The sequence below is a fragment of the Hoplias malabaricus genome, chromosome 6 (genome assembly GCF_029633855.1).
Source record: "Hoplias malabaricus isolate fHopMal1 chromosome 6, fHopMal1.hap1, whole genome shotgun sequence".
Classification (NCBI taxonomy): Eukaryota; Metazoa; Chordata; class Actinopteri; order Characiformes; family Erythrinidae; genus Hoplias; species Hoplias malabaricus.
Genome location: NC_089805.1, coordinates 7,112,828 through 7,134,919, shown reverse-complemented (window position 1 = coordinate 7,134,919; position 22,092 = coordinate 7,112,828). Strand labels below are relative to the sequence as shown.

General features: G+C 44.1%; 1 protein-coding gene across 2 annotated transcripts in view; it reads left to right on the top strand.

Annotated features, from left to right (window-relative positions):
• Positions 1-8,383, top strand: part of tbcd (tubulin folding cofactor D) — a 46,496-nt gene extending 38,113 nt beyond the window's left edge. The window contains exons 33-41 of one of the 2 annotated variants that reach the window (XR_010803660.1): positions 1,209-1,347; positions 3,011-3,132; positions 4,447-4,524; positions 4,708-4,797; positions 5,164-5,251; positions 5,513-5,622; positions 5,709-5,793; positions 6,941-7,009; positions 7,916-8,383. Coding sequence is in view for 1 of the 2 variants with exons in the window: in XM_066674625.1 (XP_066530722.1) it covers positions 1,209-1,347; positions 3,011-3,132; positions 4,447-4,524; positions 4,708-4,797; positions 5,164-5,251; positions 5,513-5,622; positions 5,709-5,793; positions 6,941-6,955 (727 nt within the window). In the remaining variant the exon portion in view is untranslated. Of the gene's footprint in view, positions 1-1,208; positions 1,348-3,010; positions 3,133-4,446; positions 4,525-4,707; positions 4,798-5,163; positions 5,252-5,512; positions 5,623-5,708; positions 5,794-6,940; positions 7,158-7,915 lie in introns of those variants that run through there. The other variant, XM_066674625.1, reaches the window with a different exon arrangement.
• The last annotated feature ends 13,709 nt before the right edge of the window (positions 8,384-22,092 follow it).

Sequence of the window (22,092 nt, the reverse complement as noted above, 5' to 3'; positions counted from 1 at the left end):
GTCTATTTTGGAGTCCATTATTCCATTTTGGAGCATTTCTATTGGTTCATTCTTCAGGAAATTTTGTGAAGACAGCTGACAAATGATGAAGTAAACTAAAAGTCCACAAAAATAGGGTGTGTATATAGAGCGATGCCATAGAAGAACCATTTTTGGTTCCATAAAGAAATGCTTTAGGTTCTTTATCCATTTAAATATATTAGCAAAAGTGGTTCTTTATGGAGGCAATAGTGGTTCTTCTATGGCATCGCTCAAAGAAAGATAGATAGAGAGAGAGAGAGATGCTATATTTAGTTTTTTATAAACGTGCTGTTGCATTGTTATTTTTCCTGGACAGCTTTTTTTTATCTTGAGCAGGTGTTGAGATGAAGATGAAGTGGACTTTTCCATGTCAGCAGTGCTTTCTCATGCTTATTGCTTCTGTCAAAGAGTTAAGTGCATTATTGCTTTGACAGAGAGCTATCGGAGCTCCACACGGCTGCAGTTCAGCCGAATAAACACCAGGCTTTCAGCAGTAACCGAACTCTGTCTCCACTGTGGTAGATCACTCCATAGATGTGCTTTAGGTTCGATTCCGAAAATTTATGAGGTGTGGAAAGTTTGTTTTTGTTTTCTGTGCATGGGAGTATAAGGGAGACTCTTATCAGTGGCTGATCGTGTGTGGGTTTGTTTGTGTGTGTGTGTGTGTGTGTCTTGCTGGCCCTGGAACAAAAACCAATGACCAGAACAAACAGTACTATCCGAACATAATCAAAAACAGCACCATAATCACTTTCAGCGCACCGAATGGAGGCTATTTTAACACACAACAAATGAACCTATCAGTGTCTAAATGCAGCAGTGACTGATGAATTGGCTTTTGGACTTTAACATAATACATTTAATAAGGATTAAAAAGGACTTGGCAAATTCTGCCTTTTTCCATGCACAGTTTCAATTTGTAGAGTTTAACACACATGTTAAAAAAGGAGAAAGTAAGGATTTGTTTTATGTACCGTGACTTTGGCACAGACCGCATTATATCACATGTATTTCCCATATGTGAACAATTCAACAATGTCTGTAGTGGATGTGCACTACTGGAATGTCTTCACTTGGTCATATGACCACCGTTGTTCAAACCTTGGTATATGGCTGTGTGTGTATGACTGTATATATTGTTTTCAGCCTTTTTAGTTCATGCACTGTTTCTGATTGTTGTGTTTCAGAGAGAGTGCAGAGTTTCTGAACTGGAACGCAGCGTCTCAAGCTTTTCCTCATGTTGCTCAGCTGCTGAGGCTCCCTCTCTATCAGTACCACACACTGCTGGGCTTGGCCGTGTCCGTGGGCGGCCTCACAGAGTCCACGGTATGTATCTGTAAAGCCCTAAGAATATGTGGATCATTTGGGAGGCAGTTGTGAGATAGTTTCACTATTGATTTCAGCAGAAAAAAACAACCAATTTCACAGTGTTTAAGTCGATTTGGTCATGGTTATCACATGCTGAATTCAACATGATCAGACACCACTTATAATTAGTGAATTACAGTATTTTAAGGTGGACCAACTGTGGACATTACGTTGCACACACACACACACACACACACACACACAATGCTCAATGCTAGAGGTGTGTAAAGCTTCCCAGAATTAGGCTGTGGGGCAGCGGAACTCCTTTTCCTGGAGGGGTAAATCACTGTGAAATACCTTTGGGATGAATTTGAGTGGTGTTTGTGATCCAGAACTAATCATCCAACCTCAGTACCTGACCTCACTTATGCTAGAGGCATTAGTGGCTTCAGGCATCATGTTCCTGTCCCTGCCACAGACATGTTTCACATGAGAAAAGTTTAACTGAAGTTTAGTTTCTATAATTGATCAGAAATCTGAAAAGATTGGTGGAATTTCCCTTTAGCAACTGAATAAGAGGCTGTGATTTTAAGGAACTGTTCTGTGTTTAGTTGAACTGAATATCCACAGAGCTTCTGCAGTGGTGCGGCAGTGTAAATTGTTAGTGAAATGACTGGGTTCCGATCTTGGCTCTCCTGGGTTCCAGGTGACTTTTAAAGATGGTTTATGTCATACGATACGCTGCCGTTTCCCTGTGCAGGCCTCAGGCCCGGTCTGGTTTTAGTGAAGGGCTCCAATAAAAGAAACTGAGCAGAAACAATAGGCCAGAGCTCATTCAGCTCATTCAGAACTAATGGAGCTGGAGCAGAATCTGAGCTCAAGCATTTCAGTGATGAATGAGGAGCTTCTGGATCAAATCCAGAATCCAGATCTGCTCTTCACTCCAACTCCATCTCCTCGCTCTCCCTCTTTCTCTTGCTCTTATTTCTTAAGCTTTCTCCTCATTTTCATTCACTCATCTTTTCCATTTTCCGGGCACTCCGAGATGCCTGAGATGCAAAGTAAATTATGGAACTGGCTTGTAACTCACTCGCTCTCATACTCGCCCAGTCACTGTTAGGAATTTTACCTCAAGGTGCGCGATTTCTCACATACTCCGTCACATTTAGAAACTGCTCCACAAGGGGGTGCTATTGTGCTTTGCATCAGTGACACTGTGTGTCCTTATTTCTCCGGATTGTTTTCTGTCTGTGTCATGTTTCAGTCCTCTCATGCTCCTCATATCACTTATTTCTCCTGTAGTCTCTTGTTTATATTTCTCTCACTATATCTCTCTCTGTTGTAATCTCACACTCTGCTGTCCAGGGGAGGTGTGATTCGTGGTTCTTTTGCTGTGTGTAACCTTCAGTGTTTGTACCAAGATGAAGTAAGATAAGGTGAAGGGTTTTATTAGGAGCTGGGAGCTCACTGGGCTCCAACTCAGCAGGCAGCTTTGCCCAGAAATGAAATGCCCAAGGGTTTTTTCCTCTCTCTGTCTGTCTCTGATTACATTTTATGTTGATTTGTGAAGTAGAAATTAGCTAATGCATCCTCTACAGAGAACAAACTTTAATAGGGCATCAATCTGCAATATTTATTTCCGAAAAGAGTCTAAAATCTGTGTTTTTACATGTCTCCACAGGTGCGTTTCTCCTCTCACTCTCTGTTTGAGCAACTGAAGAGCATTCAGCAGGACAGTAAAGAGCTGCAGATATTTGGAGACACTTTGCTGCGAATCTTCAGCGATAACCTTCGCAATGACAGGTTTAGAAATGCTGACGTTCTTATCAGAGTACAAGATCCTTTCAGATAAATATAACACAAAGAGCTACAAGAAATAAAGAAACATGATCTTTGGCTTTGGTTAAGTTTTATGTTGTAGGTGTTTGGGGTTTTACACCCGTTATCTAGTATCTCTTTTCCACTGCATTTTCCTCTACACGACGCAACATGACTCGTCACGGCTCAGCTCGCTTAAAGGCTAAGCACCACTTAATGGACCTCCATGAATATTTCACATTATTTTAGTTACTGACAGATATAAGTGTGAATTAAAATGAAAATAGCAGCTTAATTTGCTTTAAAACTGACAATTTTATTAAACTGACGGAAAAACCCGAGCTCGCTACGGAAATTCTTGAACGCAACCGTGACGTCACTGGTGGACAACAGCTGAACAACGCCGCGGTAAAACACGGTTATAACTGACTGTTATGACAGTATCTAGCTAAATAACCAACACTATTCATGACAATAGCCTAGCAATAAGCTAAACTCAAATTTAGAGGTACCGTTATTCTTGTAAATGTGATCGAAGTCGAACTCGAATTCATCCGACACTATAAACCTCCGTAATGCAGCTACGTAGCCGAGTATAATCTGAGCCACCGAGTTTAGCGAGTCAAGCTAACGTTAACTAACACCAACTAAAACAGGCGAAGTGAGTGTCCTTACCCTGTTTACCTCCATGTTACAGAGGCTCTTGAACACCTTTCGTTGGTGTCCTTACATGCCCATATTGTTGGAAAAGCGCCATTGAAATGTGCTACAGATAACGGAGTGAGCGGATGGTCCTTTCCAAAGTGCCCGTTTAAAGATGACAAATTTAGTCTATTTTCTGGATATTTTGGGCCATTTGTGCACAGATGTCCCACTGTACACTGAATGATTGCAGCCAAAAACCATACACCTTTTCGTCATTTTGCATTAAATTAAGTGCAACTTCTAGAGTTGTTGTCCACCATCTACGTCACAGGCAAGACACGGGGGGGGGGGGTATACCTCAGCTGTTGTCAGTGGACTCAACTTGCTTGGAGGAGAACACTAACTGCCACAGTTCTATTAAGTTAGCTAACAAATGCCTGCAGTTGGCCATCCTACCCAGGGAGAGAGAGTGGGGATGGGCCAGTTATGAGTGAGGGAATGAATTGGTTAAAAGGTTTTTGTAAACTGTAGTTTGATTGGACTAATTTCTATCTAATTTCTACGTTGTTTTAGGGGAACAAATGCAATTTTAATCAATTAATCAGCAGCTAGTCATACCATGGTAATGACATACTATTGTTCCTCTCCCTACAGGGTGTCCATCCCCTTACTGAAGATGCTGGACCAAATGCTGGCTAATGGTTGCTTTGATATCTTCATCAGTGAGGAGAAGTGAGTCAAGCAAGGGACTGCTCCTGGAGGGCCTGGGTTTAGTAGATTTAGACTCCCTGCTGAGGCACAAGAACTGGATAACAGTGGCCAAAATAACAGGAAATATAGAAACACTGAAATATGTAACTGATGTAAGACTAATATTTTCTCTCTCTCTGACCCTCTCTCCCACTCTCTTCTTAGTCACCCGTTCTGTATGGAGCTATTATCTTTGTGTAAAGAGGAGATTAAGAAATCCAAGGACATTCAGAAGTTGCGCTCCTGTATAGCTGTGTAAGTGTTGACGCATTTCCTTAGTGTACACACACACACACACATTTTGATTCTTTAGAATTTCCCTGGTGCTGGGCCTGTGTCAATATTGAATCTAGCAGTTGCCTTATTAATTGTAATTAACACAGTGATTGTTAATTCCCCACATGTTAGTCTATTCAGTGGTGTAATTTTAGCAGCACTTTGAAAAGAGGCAGTGGGAGGCTTCACATATCTCAGAGGAAGCATGTGCTAGTCTCACCCTCTCAGCTTGGTGCTGTTGTGTGATTGAGGAAGCTTGGCTAATGAGGAGTGGAGTTGGTGATGACTGAATTCAGGAGGGAAAAATGGTTTCTTTCTGTTCTTGGCTACTCCTTGTTCTCTTAGGTATTGTGGGCTCATCCAGTTTCAGGGAGATGTGAGGAAGAAGATTCTGGTGCAGTTAATGATGCTGCTGTGCCACACATTCCCTGTGGTAAGTGTCTCTGTGTCTGTCTGTCTGTCTGTCGGACTGTGTGTGTGACCCTTTCCCTTTCAACCTCAGCTTCTCTAAAGCTGCCGATCTAAAATGCAAGTCTATGGGGAGATGTTGCACATGGCAAAATTTGTGCAACATTGCTGTGGCACTGTCCCCTGATGCTGGATAAGTTTTGCCATATTTAACCCTTTAGAAAAGCCATGTAAACTTAAGTCCTGTGACTCTAGGATTACGTTTCCTCTCTCTGTCTCTCTCTAGATCAGAAAGGCCACTGCGAGTCAGGTGTACGAGATGTTGTTGACATATGATGATGTCATAGATGCGGCCGTTCTGGATGATGTCATGACACTCCTTAGTGACACTAATTGGTGAGTGTGTTTCCTCTGCTCTTACGGAGAACGACCTCCACATTTGAGTCCACTGACCTCTCTCTCTCTCTCTTTCTCTTTCTCAGGGAGAGTGATCTCACCACAGTAAGGACGCACAGAAACCAGCTCTGTGATTGGCTGGGGGTTCCGCGACCCACTATACTGGCCAAGGTAACCCCTCAGACCCCTCAGAAGTTTAGTCTTTTGATATTTTTTTTATTGTGACGATTCATGGAGCTTCCATTGACAGTTATTTGAGTGTATTATTGTTAATATATGAATATTCACGTCAGTTTTCCTAAAATAAGCTTCATTTCTATGAAGCTGTTGTGAGTGTTTCCTGCTATAGTAAGTTTCACTGTGTCTGGAGTTAAAAATAAACAAAGTGTGTGTTTTCACAGTGAGTTGCAGGCAGTGAAATTCTACCAACATGCGTTTTTTATTTTATTTTTTGTACTGAAAAGGTTCTTGAACATTTGACCAGTGCTGTCGGGCTTTTAAAGGTTATTTCTCCTTCTGTACTCACATTCATTCCATGTTCAGTCGCTCACTTTTTTTCCACATTATCACCTGCTCTCTCTGTGCCCTTTACTTCAGCTCGGATTTCTTAGTTTCGTCCAGCAGTATCTTACTCCACACTCTCCTCCAGTTTCTTACTACTTCCCCCACTTCTCTCCGCATTAGAAGTTTAGTTTTGTCTGAACAACAACTGACATTTTATAGGCCTTCTGTCAAAGTAGAGGACAAAATGTACCAGAGTCTCTGATGATACGAAGTAGTCCAAGCGTAAACAACACAGACATCTGTGAGATAACGTAACGGATTGAGCAGTCACGTGTGGTGAGCTATGACATAACAAACTGGACATGACTAAATTTGAAAACATATTTACAGTTTCCAGTGGTCTGTAAGTGCAGTATCTTGGTTAACCAGCTTTGGGCACAGGCTTGGTCCACTATGAATGTTGTTTGCTTAGTACATGCAGTTAAATGAAGCTCAATGCTTTGGATGGCATTACCCTGTCAAGTGGCATTACTCTGCCCAACACTTTTAAACGTGTTTTAATGAGAGTTACCGTAATAATGAGCGCACATTTAGGCGTTTTAATGTCGAAGGTATCATTATTTGCATGTTTGCTCAACCCCAAAAGCCACATAATGTCATTCAGTCCTTTATTTTAATCAAATGATTGTTTGCCACAAGTCTCAAAGTAAAAGCGTGCAGTTGTATTTTTAGGTTGTGGTTCCAAAAAAAATGTCTGTCCCTGTACTTCTTAATTTGCACTCTCTTCGTTTTTCTTTCGGTTTGTGCTTTCCAGAGTCCAGCGCAGTAGTGGTGTCCAGCCAGAAGGAAGCCACAGTCCCTGGACATCTCTTCTGCATGTCACGTAATCCACCTTTTTTTTTTTTCCCTTTCTCATCCCGTTAGCTGGGATTGTAACATCAGACAACGTAATGATTTCACCATCTAACAACTGTAATAGTGTGTCAATAATCAATAAACAAGAGAACCAATGTTTTTAGTAGTGGTGTTACACTGGTGTCATTGGTGGCTTCCGCGCCTTCCGTGGGGGGGGGGGGGGGGGGGGGTTTGAGCTCTCGCCTCTCGCTGCCGTTGTATGCTTAGCTGAACCTATGTGTGCTTTTAGGTCTTTTACACCTTTATTTGCTACACAAAACATGGGAATTTATTTTTTAATTCATCCGAGAACTTACATTTACGTTTCGACATAGCTGCTCGAGATGAGGGTGGGTACATGAGCTTTGCCTGACGTAAACTAGGACTACTGACGTGCAGACTGACCAATTAAATGTTTACAGAGAAGGTTATCGACCAATAACTGTAGCTCTACAGTCAGACCGTCCAATCAGAAGATTTTAGGCTACTTCACCACGCCTCCTTCTCATTCAAGCGAACCAATCGGAGTAGGGGAGGGCGGGACTAGTTTGTGAACGAAACTTCTCGAAGTTCTATGTAAGCTCTAGAAAAACAAAATCCCGGACGTTTGTGAAATTCCACCCGGACGTTTTTTTAAGTCTAAAAAGAGGACGTCTGGTCACCGTAAATAAATGTGAATTATTTTTTTTTAATTATGTGCTGTTTGTATTCTAAATGTAATTGAGTACACAATAAAGGTCGGAATGTAAGAATTATTCATGTGCATTATGTGGAGTGGAGGAAAGGAGTGGAGAAAATTGGATTCATCAGAATTGATTTATTACTATTGTTAGTTGAAGGCCATTTTAGGAACATATTTTTTTTTCCTTACGATTTACTGTGTGTGTGTTTGCAGGTTTCTAATAAGGACCAAGAAAACTACCGTTCTGCCTACTTCATAGTAGACTGTGCCAGAAAGCACAGAGTGTAGATGCCAAATAGTGATGCAGATGTTGTTGACAGTAATCCCATTAGCTCATTTATTAGCTACAGTAACCAAATCAAACCAGGTGTGCTCTTTTTTCCCCTTTCTGTCAGTAACGGAGTCAAACCACATAAATGTGTTAATGGCATTAAAAATATAGTGTCATTAAAATGGTCTTATTCTGTCTAAATCCATATAGATTTTTCTGATGCAAAGCACCTTAGGAAACTAGTTTTAATGCATTCATTCACACACATTCCCTCAGTCAGGAACTGCACCACATGAGGCAATAATCCTCACCCTCTAACCCATGCCTAGGGACTGTTCACAAAGTGTTACCGTGCTTTCCATTACATTAATGATACGTTTAATGTTTCCTGACATGTAAAACTCAAATAAATAAGCAAATAAATAATAATTAACCAATAAATGGTGCAGGCATTTCATCTCTGCAGAGGACGTGTACAGTTTTTATTCTGAAATACAGCTGAGCCTGTTGTTTGACTAGGGGCACCCAAACCTACAGCTACATACAGTGTTTATCCAGTGAAATTGTACAGAGCTTCATGGAATGGTTCTGTCACAGAGCATTAGGTTTACAGCTCTAGAGGAATTTCCCCTTGCAGAGGTGGTGATTGGGTTAAAATAGAGAACACAAGTATATGGGGAGCAGTTGGATTATAGACCCCTCTCACACCCTTCAACATTCAGGAAAACAACTGAAACAACTCAGGCCTGAAACTCAATCTAATCTTTCACTGTGCTCCAGGGAGAGTGTTAACATTTAGCTGGAGGTGAGGAGTCACGCAGCACGTGGTCGGTGCATTTAAAGACGTAGTACACCATTGTAATATATATAACAAATGATGTTTCCACACCGTTCGCCAGCTCTCGAAACCTGTCTAATATGTTTTACGAAGCCCCAGTGTCTGTAAATGTTTGACAAAATAAACTCGCCTGGTTTCTCTCTCTCTGCTCATGGCAGAGGCATCTGGAGTTGTTTTAGACAATGGACAGAACACCAAATGTTGAGAAGCACGAGCGGAATTGAGGACTGCTCTCCACAGGTGGGTAATACTGACTATTTTGCTGTTTTCTGTAGTGGAAGTGTGTCCAAACTCGGGAGACTGCCCACCAAAAGTGCTACAAAACAAAATGACTCCAGTTACAAATGAGTACAAATACAAAAACAGCTACAGCTTTTCCCCCTTTACCTTTAAAAGGGACATTCATTCATTCATTGTCTGTAAGCGCTTATCCAGTTCAGGGTTGCGGTGGGTCCAGAGCCTACCTGGAATCATTGGGAGCAAGGCAGGAATACACCCTGGAGGGGGCGCCAGTCCTTCTCACAGCAACGCACACATATTCACTCACACCTACGGACACTTTTGAGTCGCCAATCCACCTACTAACGTGTTGTTTTTGGACTGTGGGAGGAAACCCGGAGGAAAAAGAGTGACTGTGAGGAGTTTGGTGTGTTCTCCCTGTGTCTGCGTGGGTTTCCTCCGGGTGACTGTCTGTGAGGAGTGTGGTGTGTTCTCCCTGTGTCTGCGTGGGTTTCCTCCGGGTGACTGTCTGTGAGGAGTTTGGTGTGTTCTCCCTGTGTCCGTGTGGGTTTCCTCCGGGTGCTCCAGTTTCCTCCCAAAAAAATAAAACACACATTGGTGTTTTGGATAAGTGCTTACAGATAATGAATGAATGAATGAAGGTTCTGATGTTGGATGATTAGTTCTGCATTTCAAACCTCTCTCTCATTCATCCCAGTGGTATTTAATGGTTCCTCATTACTGAATTCCACTGCTGCACAGCCCAGTCCTGGATGACTTTATACCCTTCCATCCCCAGTGCCAAGTGTTGCTCTAAAATGTCCCATTCTATTAGTCAATTGGTCAGTGTTTTTATATGGACATTGTAAAAACAGTGTATACCGTTGTCTGCCTGTGTCAGCAGGTAGTTATAGTGGACCTCATTCACTTGAAACAAAAAATGTTTGGACATAGAGTGTACATCAGCTTTGCAGCTCTGTAACTAAAAAAAAAGTACGGATTACGTTTGAGCTTACAGGCCAAGACCTCTTATGGTTTATGTTGTCCATCCAGCTGGCCACGCTGTCTCAGTGTTGCCGAGAGTCGCCAGGGGCGATCGAGGAGACCTGACCACAACCAGAGGGATGTAACTGTATTACTCCCACTTTTTCATTCCAGACTGAGGCTTTAAAGTGCCACAGAAAGGTTGGTATAGCAAAGAACAACAGGGAAGACAAAGGGTCGATTGTATAGCTGAGACCAGCCTGGATGGGCCTTTTCACAGGCAGAGAGGTAGACAGAGCAGCGTGATATGGTCCGCTATCACATGGCTGACTCGGCTTGGCCTCAGTCTGGCTCCGTCCTCATGTCCTGCACCCCACCACAGCAGCCAGGAGGTCTGACTTTTTTTTTTTTTTTCCTTCCAGCAGCTCTGGGCACAGCTTTTAGTTGATCAGTTTACATGAGCTTCAGCTGGTTTCAGGGGCCAGTTAAACCTGCCTGGCTCCCGTACAGGATATAACAGTATCCTGAAAAATGAATGAATCCTCACTGAAGTTTTATTATTTGATTTGTAGCACAGATTCTGATTGGGTAATAAACAGATGACTGGTGGGCCTTCATCAGTGGTTGTTACTGAATTTGTACCTGATAAAATACAGCAGAATAGCCATCTCTGGAATGGGATTAGCAATGACGTCAATTCACGCTGATCATCCAGAACGAATTATGGAGGTCCTTGTGATTTCAAACAGCGGTGCAATCTGTTTTTCATGAGATGTTCATTCAGAAGGTTATTTCTTCTGATATTTTTAAGGATAGCATCATCTCTAATAGAACACTACATTTGGCACAGATCATAAATGACATCAGCCAAACTTAGCAACTTAGCATTAGTGCACTGGGATGAGCTGGAATGGTCACTGGGATGAGTTGGAACGGTCACTGGGATGAGTTGGAACGGTCACTGGGATGAGTTGGAACGGTCACTGGGATGAGTTGGAACAGTCTCTGGGATGAGTTGGAACGGTCTCTGGGATGAGTTGGAACGGTCTCTGGGATGAGTTGGAGCGGTCTCTGGGATGAGTTGGAACGGTCACTGGGATGAGTTGGAATGCTCACTGGGATGAGTTGGAATGGTCACTGATCCAGGATCATTTAGTCCAATAACTAAGAACAAAAAAATAATAATAACAGCATCCAATTCCCGTTCAGTGGCTGTCTCTGTAAACTATTTTATTTGAAATCAATTTGGAATATTTCCATTGGTCTGTTCCTCAGGGCCTTTTTAATTAAATTAGTATTTTCATTAAAGTTTTGTCCAGGGCAGTGTCATTACACAGAATGCAGTGCTTAGATCCTGAATGGACCACATTATGTTCTAATAATATTCTTGACGTTAGCGTCCTCTGTCTATGAGCTCTTTTCTCTGAGTGGGTGGCAGCTAGTGACCAAAACGCAGATTTAATAACTGAAATATCCTCTAAATGCTTTAGCAATATCTGACCCGATGCCCTGCGAATGTGATGAAAAGGCCCTTTCTTCTACAGAGCAGTCTCCAGTCAGAAAGTCATCTTAAGTGGGTTTTATGGATTGTCATTTCTTCTCTGTTGCTGCAGTGTATGTGTGTGTGTGTGTGTGTGTGTGTGTGAAATGAGGCTAAAGCTGTCTCCACACACCTTCCCCCAGCTCTGGTGTTTGGTTTGTCTGGGGTTTCACGTTCCCCTCAGTTCTGTAATTCGATTTTAATTAATTTGGAGGGGTTGGAAGGAAATTCCTGTTTCTGTAAAGACACAGTGTATATATATGTGTGTGTGTGTGTGTGTGTGTGTATTTTTATATCTTAGCAGATCAATGGTAAACGGAGCGGCTTCGTTACACTGCATCAGCAAGAATGCTAATAATTCTAAAGGGCTTACAGTTGGACCACAGTAGCCATGGCAATGGCCAGCTCACAAAGGAGGCCTTTTAGAACTCAGGAGAAGGATTGGTGTGTGTGTGTGTGTGTGTGTGTGTGGGTGTGGGTGTGGAGGGTTCACATAGACTTCCACCACTGTGATATTAGGACAAATCTGCTTCCCTGTTTTGTGATGGGATTACGCGGTGCCCAGAGTGACTCACACCGCTGCTGGACCATGCCGGGCTTTAATAAAGTACAAGTTATGGACTGCTCTCTTTTTTTTTGACGAGAAAGGCTGTGCTTGTTTGTGAATGGTAGCGTTAGCTGACTTACACTCTATGACCAAAACTTTTTGGACACCTGCTCCTGACAGTGATGCATTTCTTTTCCAACATTTCTTTGGAAATCCAGGCTGTTGAAAGGCATTGACAGCTTTTGCTCTTCTGAAAAGGCTTCACACTAGCTGTGAGGATGTGACCACATCAGTAAGGTCAGATACTGATGGTGGATGATCTGATTAGTTCTGGATCACAAGCCCACCTCGGTTCATCCCGAATGTACTGGTTGGAAGTCAAAAAGTGGTCCACTGCTCCAAAGCCCAGTCCTGGGTGAATTCATACCCTTTAGCCCTCACTTGCCATTGGTCGTAGTGATCTTAAGGACATGTGGACTGATGCTAAAGCATGCAGAAGCCCTGGGGTCTGCTTCCAGAACTCCGGACCTTGTGATTCTAATCGTTTTCTATTTACACTCATCTCCTAGGTCACGGTGTCGATTGTGTAAACTTACATTAAAGAGAACATTGTCCTCAGCTGTGTTAGAGAGATTTGTGCAGGAGTGTCAGCAGTGTACTCCTCTGATAAATGGAAACGTTACGGAGAGAGACCAGTGTGCAGTGTTTGCTTTTTATACTGAAGGTTCAGTGTGTCTCTTATGAGAATGTTTTACAAATTCTTACAAGATGATTCCTGATCAGGGTGGCAGTACAGCACCAGTCCATAGCAGGGCATCACACACACACAAACCCGTGGACAATTTCACACAACCACCAAGCTACCAAATTGTGGGACGGGATACAAACTCCTCACACAGTGACCCAAGGTGAGGATTGAACCCAGGGTCCTGGAGCTGTGTGGCAGTTCAGGGTTGCGGTGGGTCCAGAGCCTACCTGGATTCATTGGGCGCAAGGTGGGATCACACCCTCGAGGGGGCGCCAGTCCTACAGAGGGTGACACACATTCACTCTCACACTCACACCTATGGACACTTTTGAGTCGCCAATCCACCTACCAACGTGTGTTATTGGGCTTTGGGAGGAAACCCACACAGACACAGGGAGAACACACCACACTCCTCACAGACAGTCACCCGGAGGAAACCCACACAGACACAGAGAGAACACACCACACTTCTCACAGACAGTCACCCGGAGGAAACCCACACAGACACAGAGAGAACACACCACACTTCTCACAGACAGTCGCCCGGAGGAAACCCACGCAGACACAGGGAGAACACACCACACTCCTCACAGACAGTCACCCCGAGGAAACCCACGCAAACACAGGGAGAACACACCACACTCCTCACAGACAGTCGCCCGGAGGAAACCCACGCAGACACAGAGAGAACACACCACACTCCTCACAGACAGTCACCCCGAGGAAACCCACGCAGACACGGAGAACACACCACACTCCTCACAGACAGTCACCCGGAGGAAACCCACGCAGACACAGGGAGAACACACCACACTCCTCACAGACAGTCGCCCCGAGGAAACCCACGCAGACACAGGGAGAACACACCACACTCCTCACAGACAGTCACCCGGAGGAAACCCACGCAGACACGGAGAACACACCACACTCCTCACAGACAGTCACCCGGAGGAAGCCCACGCAGACACAGGGAGAACACACCACACTCCTCACAGACAGTCACCCGGAGCGGGAATCGAACCCACAACCTCCAGGTCCCTGGAGCTGTGTGACTACGACACTACTTTTTTCATTTTCTCATATTTTAAGCATGTTATGATACAAATATTAGATATATCAACTGAATTTAAGATGAGTTCACTCCCCAGGACCTATTTTTTTGTAATAAGAAAATTCCCAAAGGCAGGACAGTTGTCAGTATGCTGAATTATATAAGCCCTAATTACACACTTGTTATTTGACAAGCTAAATGATCTGTAATAACAGACGTTGCATGTTGGCTCATGAAGGTGTGCATTTTTCCAAGCTCTTCACTGGAGATGTCTGGAAGGCAGAAGTACAGCATCTATTTTTATCAATGAAAAGTAACACACAATATTCATAAAAGCATCTCACCTGATGTGAAGAGTCAAACTGACTTGTAGTTCCTGAATGAATGAGTTTAAGTTCCACAAAGTGGGGAGGACACTTTCACACAGGTTAGGTATGAAATCTCTGACACCTCCAGGTCACTAGATGTCAGTATAATGGCTGATTTATAACGTGAAGAAGAAGCATTAAAGACCATTTCTGATTGCACTTTTGAGCGAGATAGCATTGCTAGTCCAGCATCGTAGATGAGTTTATTATTCCTGGTTACATTTATACTTCATTATGGGGTGATAGATCTGCGAGTGTTAAATTGTTGAAGGCCTGCGCACTGAAGACTTACAGTATACAGCTCTGCACTGGAAGGTCTGTGGCTTTATATTAGCCTTTAAACATTAACAAATACATATACGTTTACAGGGGTGGCACGGTGGTGCAGCAGGTAGGTGTCGCAGTCACACAGTTCCAGGGACCTGGAGGTTGTGGGTTCGATTCCCGCTCCGGGTGACTGTCTGTGAGGAGTGTGGTGTGTTCTCCCTGTGTCTGCGTGGGTTTCCTCCGGGTGCTCCGGTTTCCTCCCACAGTCCAAAAACACACGTTGGTAGGTGGATTGGCGACTCCAAAATGTCCGTAGGTTTGAGTGAATGTGTGAGTGTGTGTCTGTGTTGCCCTGTGAAGGACTGGCGCCCCCTCCAGGGTGTATTCCCGCCTTGCGCCCTGTGATTCCAGGTAGGTTCTGGACCCACTGCGACCCTGAATTGGATAAGGGTTACAGATAATGAATGAATGAATATACATTTACAAAAGTAAAGATGAAAAAAATATAAATAATAAAGAAAATGAAAAAACAAAGGGTGCACATGTTTTTTCCCCCCAAAGTCCATACAAGGTTCTCACAGTGGGAATTTTATTTTGATATGACATGTGTATTTTAGTTTTTCACATTATCTCATTATAAAGACATGATATATTTGAGATAACACCTTATTTGGAGTTTGTCTTTTTTGTAGATGCTTGTCTGTTTGTTTACATTTCCTGGGGTGTAGTAATTATCTTTTATTTTGGAAAATTTGAACATAAAGTATATAAAGAAATGTTTCTCAGTAATTAATGTGTTCACTTAGAAAAATAAATAAATGAAATGAAACCAATTAAAAAAGTCCCTTGTTTGACCAGGAATCCCCAAATGTTTGCTCATGACTCTATTTCAGTCTCAAAGGCACTGTAACAAAAACAGCCCGTTTAAATCTAAGGCAAAAATAGTGCCATAAATGTAAATTATGGCTGTTTTTGTTTCATGAAACCACAAAAAAAAACTCAGAAATGAAGCTCTGAAACAAATCAACTGCAAGAAAAATGGAAGATATGGCCTTCAAACACTGGAGAATAATAACATTAATAAAAAGAAAAAATATAGAATGATCCTGTCATGTGAAGAAAAGGGGGAAATCCTGTAATAGAGGGATTTGTGGAAGATGAAAGGACACAGTAATCAGCTGGAAGCCACAGCAGAGGGATCTGAGTTTGAAAGCAGGGTTGATTTGGATGAACATGTTTTCACTAATGCGCTTGTTTACGAAGATTTCCGTTGCTTTAGAAGACAGTATTCAAAAAAAAAATCCTAATCCTATGTGTGGTGAAATGTGCCTGTCCGAAATGTGGAGGATATATATATATATATAAAATCCCTTATATATATCCATCCATCCATTATCTGTAACCCTTATCCAATTCAGGGTCACGGTGGGTCCAGAGCCTACCTGGAATCATTGGGCGCAAGGTGGGAATACACCCTGGAGGGGGCGCCAGTCCTTCACAGGGCAACACAGACACACACACACCTACGGACACTTTTGAGTCGCCAATCCACCTATCAATGTGTGTTTTTGGACTGTGGGAGGAAACCGGAGCACCCGGAGGAAACCCGAGCAGACACAGAGAGAACACACCACACTCCTCACAGACAGTCACCCGGAGGAAACCCACGCAGACACAGGGAGAACACACCACACTCCTCACAGACAGTCGCCCAGAGGAAACCCACGCAGACACAGGGAGAACACACCCACTCCTCACAGACAGTCACTCGGAGGAAACCCACGCAGACACAGGGAGAACACACCACACTCCTCCAGGACAGTCACCTGGACCGGGACTTGAACCCACAACCTCCAGGTCCCTGGAGCTGTGTAACTGCGACACTCCCTGCTGCGCTACTTTATATATAATTAAATACAATTATTTTAAAAAAGAATTCCCCTCCTTCTACTGTTCTGGAATAGCTTTACATTACATAGATTTACTGCAGATCCCAACAGTCCTGGATGGTGCTCCTCATTCATACACCTCTGGCCAATGCTTGGCATTGAAAATGAAAACCTTAAGTGCACATCTGAGTCCACATTGGATGCAGCTTAAAGTTGCTGAATTCGAACTTTAGGACATGTCGTATATTTGTAGACATATGTCATTTTTTTTTGTTGTTTTCTGTACTTGGAAATAGAGTTCCAAAATAAGAGCCCTTCCTTTTGAACTTGCAGAATAATGTAATTATAGGACTGATAGAAATAGCAGAGATATGCTAACTATATGATTATGGAAGCAATGGCAGAGCTGCTGTAATTATGATTATGATTATGACAGCTGATGCGGTTTTTTCTCCAGGAAACCACACTCTTTATATCTTCTCAAAAAGCAGTAATCGACAGTTTGAGAGGCATGTGCTCCCTGCCTTGGAAATTGCCACGTTGTTGTTTGGAATTATAGTCATTTGAGGCCAAAGGCAGCTGGATTGTGTTGGGAATGTGGGCCGTTTTTTGTGTGTATTTGTGTGTGTGCCTGTGTGCCTTCTCAGGCCAAGGCTTAATGACCAGTGTGTTTTTATATAGCGCGTGTGCTAGGATGCTTATGGGCTTCTGGCTAATTGAGTGGAAAGATCAGATTGTGGTTCTGACCTCAGGCTGGTGAAGCTGAAACAAGCCTAATATTTCAAACGTTAGACCCACTCCATCATCGCACCCTGTGTCCGAAAGTACGTAGACACCCCTTATAGATGGATTAAGGTGTACCCACTGTGGACACAGCTTGCATAATTTTTGTGGTAAACCACGCCCCCATGCCCACCTCCTCCCCCTGAGCGCTGTGCATGGGAGCAGCTGATGGAGCACCAATCCAATACCTTTGGGAGGAGTTGGAGTGTTGATCACGATCCAGAACTAATACTCCAACCTCAGGAGCTGACCTTACTTTGTTTATGTTGACGTAATGCCAGCCAATCCTCACAGCAATGTTCCAACATCTAGCGTAAAGCCTTCCTGAAAGAGTAGAAACAGTGACAGCTGTAAAGGGGAACAAACTAACTATAAATCAGTGGAGTGGGCCAGACCAACCCTGCCTCTACAGCACTAATTTAACACAAAGCCCTGTAATGTTGACATGTTTCTGACTTTCTTTGATTACCTGGGTCAGGTGTGTTAGATTACAGGCAGCAGTTAAACTCTGGAGGGCTGTAAATCTTCAGGATCAAGCTTGGGCACGCATAGCTTTAACGGAACACTCCAGTGTTTTGGGCGTAATCCCTATCTGCCACATCTGTGTCGTATCATTAGTTGCCATGGACGATTTTTTTAAAGCTGTTTCCTTGTTCTTAAACAAGAACAGAAAACGTGTTGATGCCAAACTCATTCTTAATAGTAGCTCTAAAAGAAAGGAAACATTTGATAAACCTCACTTTAACGTGTGGTATTTACAGTTAACATGAGTTCGGTAGAAGACGTCTTATCAAAGCTGTTAATGACAAATTAAGTACAGTGAATATACACAGCTTAACTTACATTTATATACATTAAGGTATGCTGTATTTATACATATAGGACATTATAGGACATGAAACATTCAAACAACCATTAACGTACATTCAGTTCAGGGTCGCGGTGGGTCCAGAGCCTACCTGGAATCATTGGGCACAAGACAGGAATTCGCCCTGGAGGGGGCAGCAGTCCTCCACAGGGCGACACACACTCACACATTCACACCTACAGACACTGTTGAGTCACCAATCCATCTACCAACGTGTGTTTTTGGACTGTGGGAGGAAACCGGAGCACCCGGAGGAAACCCACGCAGACACAGGGAGAACACACCAACTCTTCACAGACAGTCACCCGGAGGAAACCCACGCAGACACAGGGAGAACACACCAACTCTTCACAGACAGTCACCCGGAGGAAACCCACGCAGACACAGGGAGAACACACCAACTCCTCACAGACAGTCACCCGGAGGAAACCCACGCAGACACAGGGAGAACACACCAACTCTTCACAGACAGCGGGAATCGAACCCACAACCTCCAGGCCCCTGGAGCTGTGTGACTGCGACACTACCTGCTGCGCCTCCGTGCCACCCATTAACATACACTTTTTTAGTTATTTATTTGGTAGTTCTTTTATTACAGACTGATGTACATACGTTGTTCTGCATACTTTGTTAGCCACCTTTTACCCTGTCCTTCAATGGCCATTAGCCCCAGAAGCCCATCCTAGAGAAAGCATGATTTGGGTGGTGGATAATTCTCTGTGCGTTGGTGTTAGAGTGTGTGTCTGATCCACTTTTAAACATCTATCCAACTTCAAAACACTTCAGCATCTCCACTCTGCTAACTATTTACCACAAATCCTTCCCTGCAGAAAACTAAGCCCATGAAATCTACAGTGTTTATCTTATAAAATTCCACTGCCCTTTGTATTTTATTAAGTTTATTTACCTGTGTTTGTCCCCTCCATCCTAATAATGCAAAATGAATTAGGGAGTAGAGTCATATCTGGGTCACAACCTCTGTGCATATATCTTTATGTTCTGAGGAGGATGAGTCTTCTGTTTTCCTGTTTGGCTGTGTTTCGCCGATCCTTCATAGGAGCTATAATGTATTTTGGACAAAGTGACCGTGGTCTAGAGCTCCAGTGTTATTCTTTGGCCTGAATGATGGGTTATATTTTAGTCAGCGGCGTGTCTCTGGGGCTGGAGCCTGGCGGTGAGATCAGCGTATGAATTCCATTAGAGAGTTTGTGTACAGCCTCTCTGTTTTCTCTCTCTCTCTCTCTCTAGGCATGTGAGAGTGGTCGTGTGATAAAGAAACAAGGCCCAATTAGCCTCCCATTCTCTTATCTATGTGCATGTGTGTGTGTGTGTGTTCTGTCTACAGCTTATGGAGAAGACACTCTCTCGTTATCTGTCTGACCGGTCAGTCAGGAGGTTGCCGTGCAGCTGTGTGGTCAGGGGAGCTTCTAGGACTTTTCAGGATATAACTCAGATCGCTGACTAAATGTAACATGGTCCTTGTCCAAACACTTTTGTTTTTACTCTCCCCCTGCTCCTTTCTCCCTAGTTAATCTGCAGTCTTGGGCAATGCACAGCATGAGTGCAATGCACTGTAGAAAGCACAGGATCATTATTCTTCAGGCTGTAGGCTAGCATGCTAACAATGGACAAAATCTATTGGCTTTGTAGATGGGGTTGTGCTAATACAAGTAATGTGAAAATTGACACAATAAATTCTTTTTCTCAGCTTGACAATTAACCCCAGGTGTATTTCCACCCTGAAGTAGCTGATTTTGTGCTGTTGCTAGCATGTCAACATTGTAGTCTTCACGTTCATTTTCAATCAATTCTTGTTCTATTGATCAATGATTTTTAAAACCCGTGGCTGTACATTTTTTAATGACCCTTGTAGCTCTTCTTTCCACACTGTGCTTCGCAGAGCTTGAGGGAGAACTATAGAGAATTCAATGAGCAGCATGCTAACAAAAGCTAAAGTTAATTTCACCTCAAAACAAGCTGTAACTTAGCGGTATAGTAGTAAGTACAGTACGTGCAGCTAACATTGCCCTCAGTGGACGTCTGTGATGTAAAATTGAAATTGAGTTCCTTTTATTCTCATGTCCACTCTAAGATCCCTTCCTTTAACGGCCTCGACTGGCTGTGCATGGACCCAATGGCGGTTCTTAGCACCATTAGTACTTAACAGACAAGGTCAGACTCTTGCTGTCACCACCTCAGCCACCAGCCATTCGGCCTCATGAACCGGCGCTGTAGTCTCATTTCGACCATAAAATAGCTCGCCTTTCCTTATGTGTCCCTTGGCCTTGTGGCTCTCTGGCCGCCTCTTCGGGGCCATGACAAAAATGCAGTGACTGACCAGACTGAACACACGCCAGAATGCGGTTTCTCCATGACTTCATCCTCCAAGTGACACAGAGAAAGTATTTCTGTCTCCTCTGGACTTTCCCTTTCTTCCAGTCCCCTGTTCTTTCATGAGCAGGTCTGGAGGACCAGCAGGGGAATACACATGATACGGACAAACGGTTTTGAACACCTGCTCATCCTCTGTTTCTTCTGAATTCAGAGATATCAGTTAGAAGTGCACGGTGGCTCTTCAGGTAGTGTCACATTCACACAGCTCCAGGGACCTGGAGGTTGTGGGTTCAAGTCCCTCACCGAGTGACTGTCTGTGAGGAGTGTGATGTGTTCTCCCTGTGTCTGCGTGGGTTTCCTCCGGGTGACTGTCTGTGAGGAGTGTGGTGTGTTCTCCCTGTGTCCGTGTGGGTTTCCTCCGAGTGACTGTCTGTGAGGAGTGTGGTGTGTTCTCCCTGTGTCCGCTTGGGATTCCTCCGGGTGACTGTCTGTGAGGAGTGTGGTGTGTTCTCCCCGTGTCGGTGTGGGTTTTCTTCGGGTGACTGTCTGTGAGGAGTGTGATCTGTTCTCCCTGTGTCTGCGTGGGTTTCCTCCGGGTGACTGTCTGTGAGGAGTGTGGTGTGTTCTCCCCGTGTCGGTGTGGGTTTTCTTCGGGTGACTGTCTGTGAGGAGTTTGGTGCGTTCTCCCCGTGTCTGCGTGGGTTTCCTCCGGGTGACTGTCTGTGAGGAGTGTGGTGTGTTCTCCCTGTGTCTGCGTGGGTTTCCTCCGGGTGACTGTCTGTGAGGAGTGTGGTGTGTTCTCCCTGTGTCTGCGTGGGTTTCCTCCGGGTGACTGTCTGTGAGGAGTGTGGTGTGTTCTCCCCGTGTCGGTGTGGGTTTTCTTTGGGTGACTGTCTGTGAGGAGTTTGGTGCGTTCTCCCCGTGTCTGCGTGGGTTTCCTCCGTGTGACTGTCTGTGAGGAGTGTGGTGTGTTCTCCCTGTGTCTGCGTGGGTTTCCTCCAGGTGACTGTCTGTGAGGAGTGTGGTGTGTTCTCCCTGTGTCTGTGTGGGTTTCCTCCGGGTGACTGTCTGTGAGGAGTGTGGTGTGTTCTCCCCGTGTCTGTGTGGGTTTTCTTCGGGTGACTGTCTGTGAGGAGTTTGGTGCGTTCTCCCCGTGTCCGTGTGGGTTTCCTCCGGGTGACTGTCTGTGAGGAGTGTGGTGTGTTCTCCCTGTGTCCGTGTGGGTTTTCTCCGGGTGACTGTCTGTGAGGAGTGTGGTGTGTTCTCCCTGTGTCCGTGTGGGTTTTCTCCGGGTGCTTTGGCTTCCTCCACATGTTGGTAGGTGGATTGGTGACTCAAAAGTGTCTGTAGCTGTGAGTGAATGTGTGAGTGAGTGTCGCCCTGTGAAGGAATGGCGCCCCCTCCAAGGTGTGTTCCCACCTTGCGTCCAGTGATTCTGGGTAGACTCCAGACCCACTGTGACCTTGAATTGGATAAGCAGTTTCAGATAATGAATGAATGGTACTGATGTTGGATCCGAATCGCTCTCCAGTTCATACTCAAAGGGGAACACAGAACCATATCGCCACAGCCTGTGCTATCAAATCCTAGCAGAAATGTTCCAGCATCTTGTCTGAAGACTTCATAGAAGAGCAGAAGTTGTTACTCCAGCTAATGGACAGTTTTATGTACACAAGACCTTAG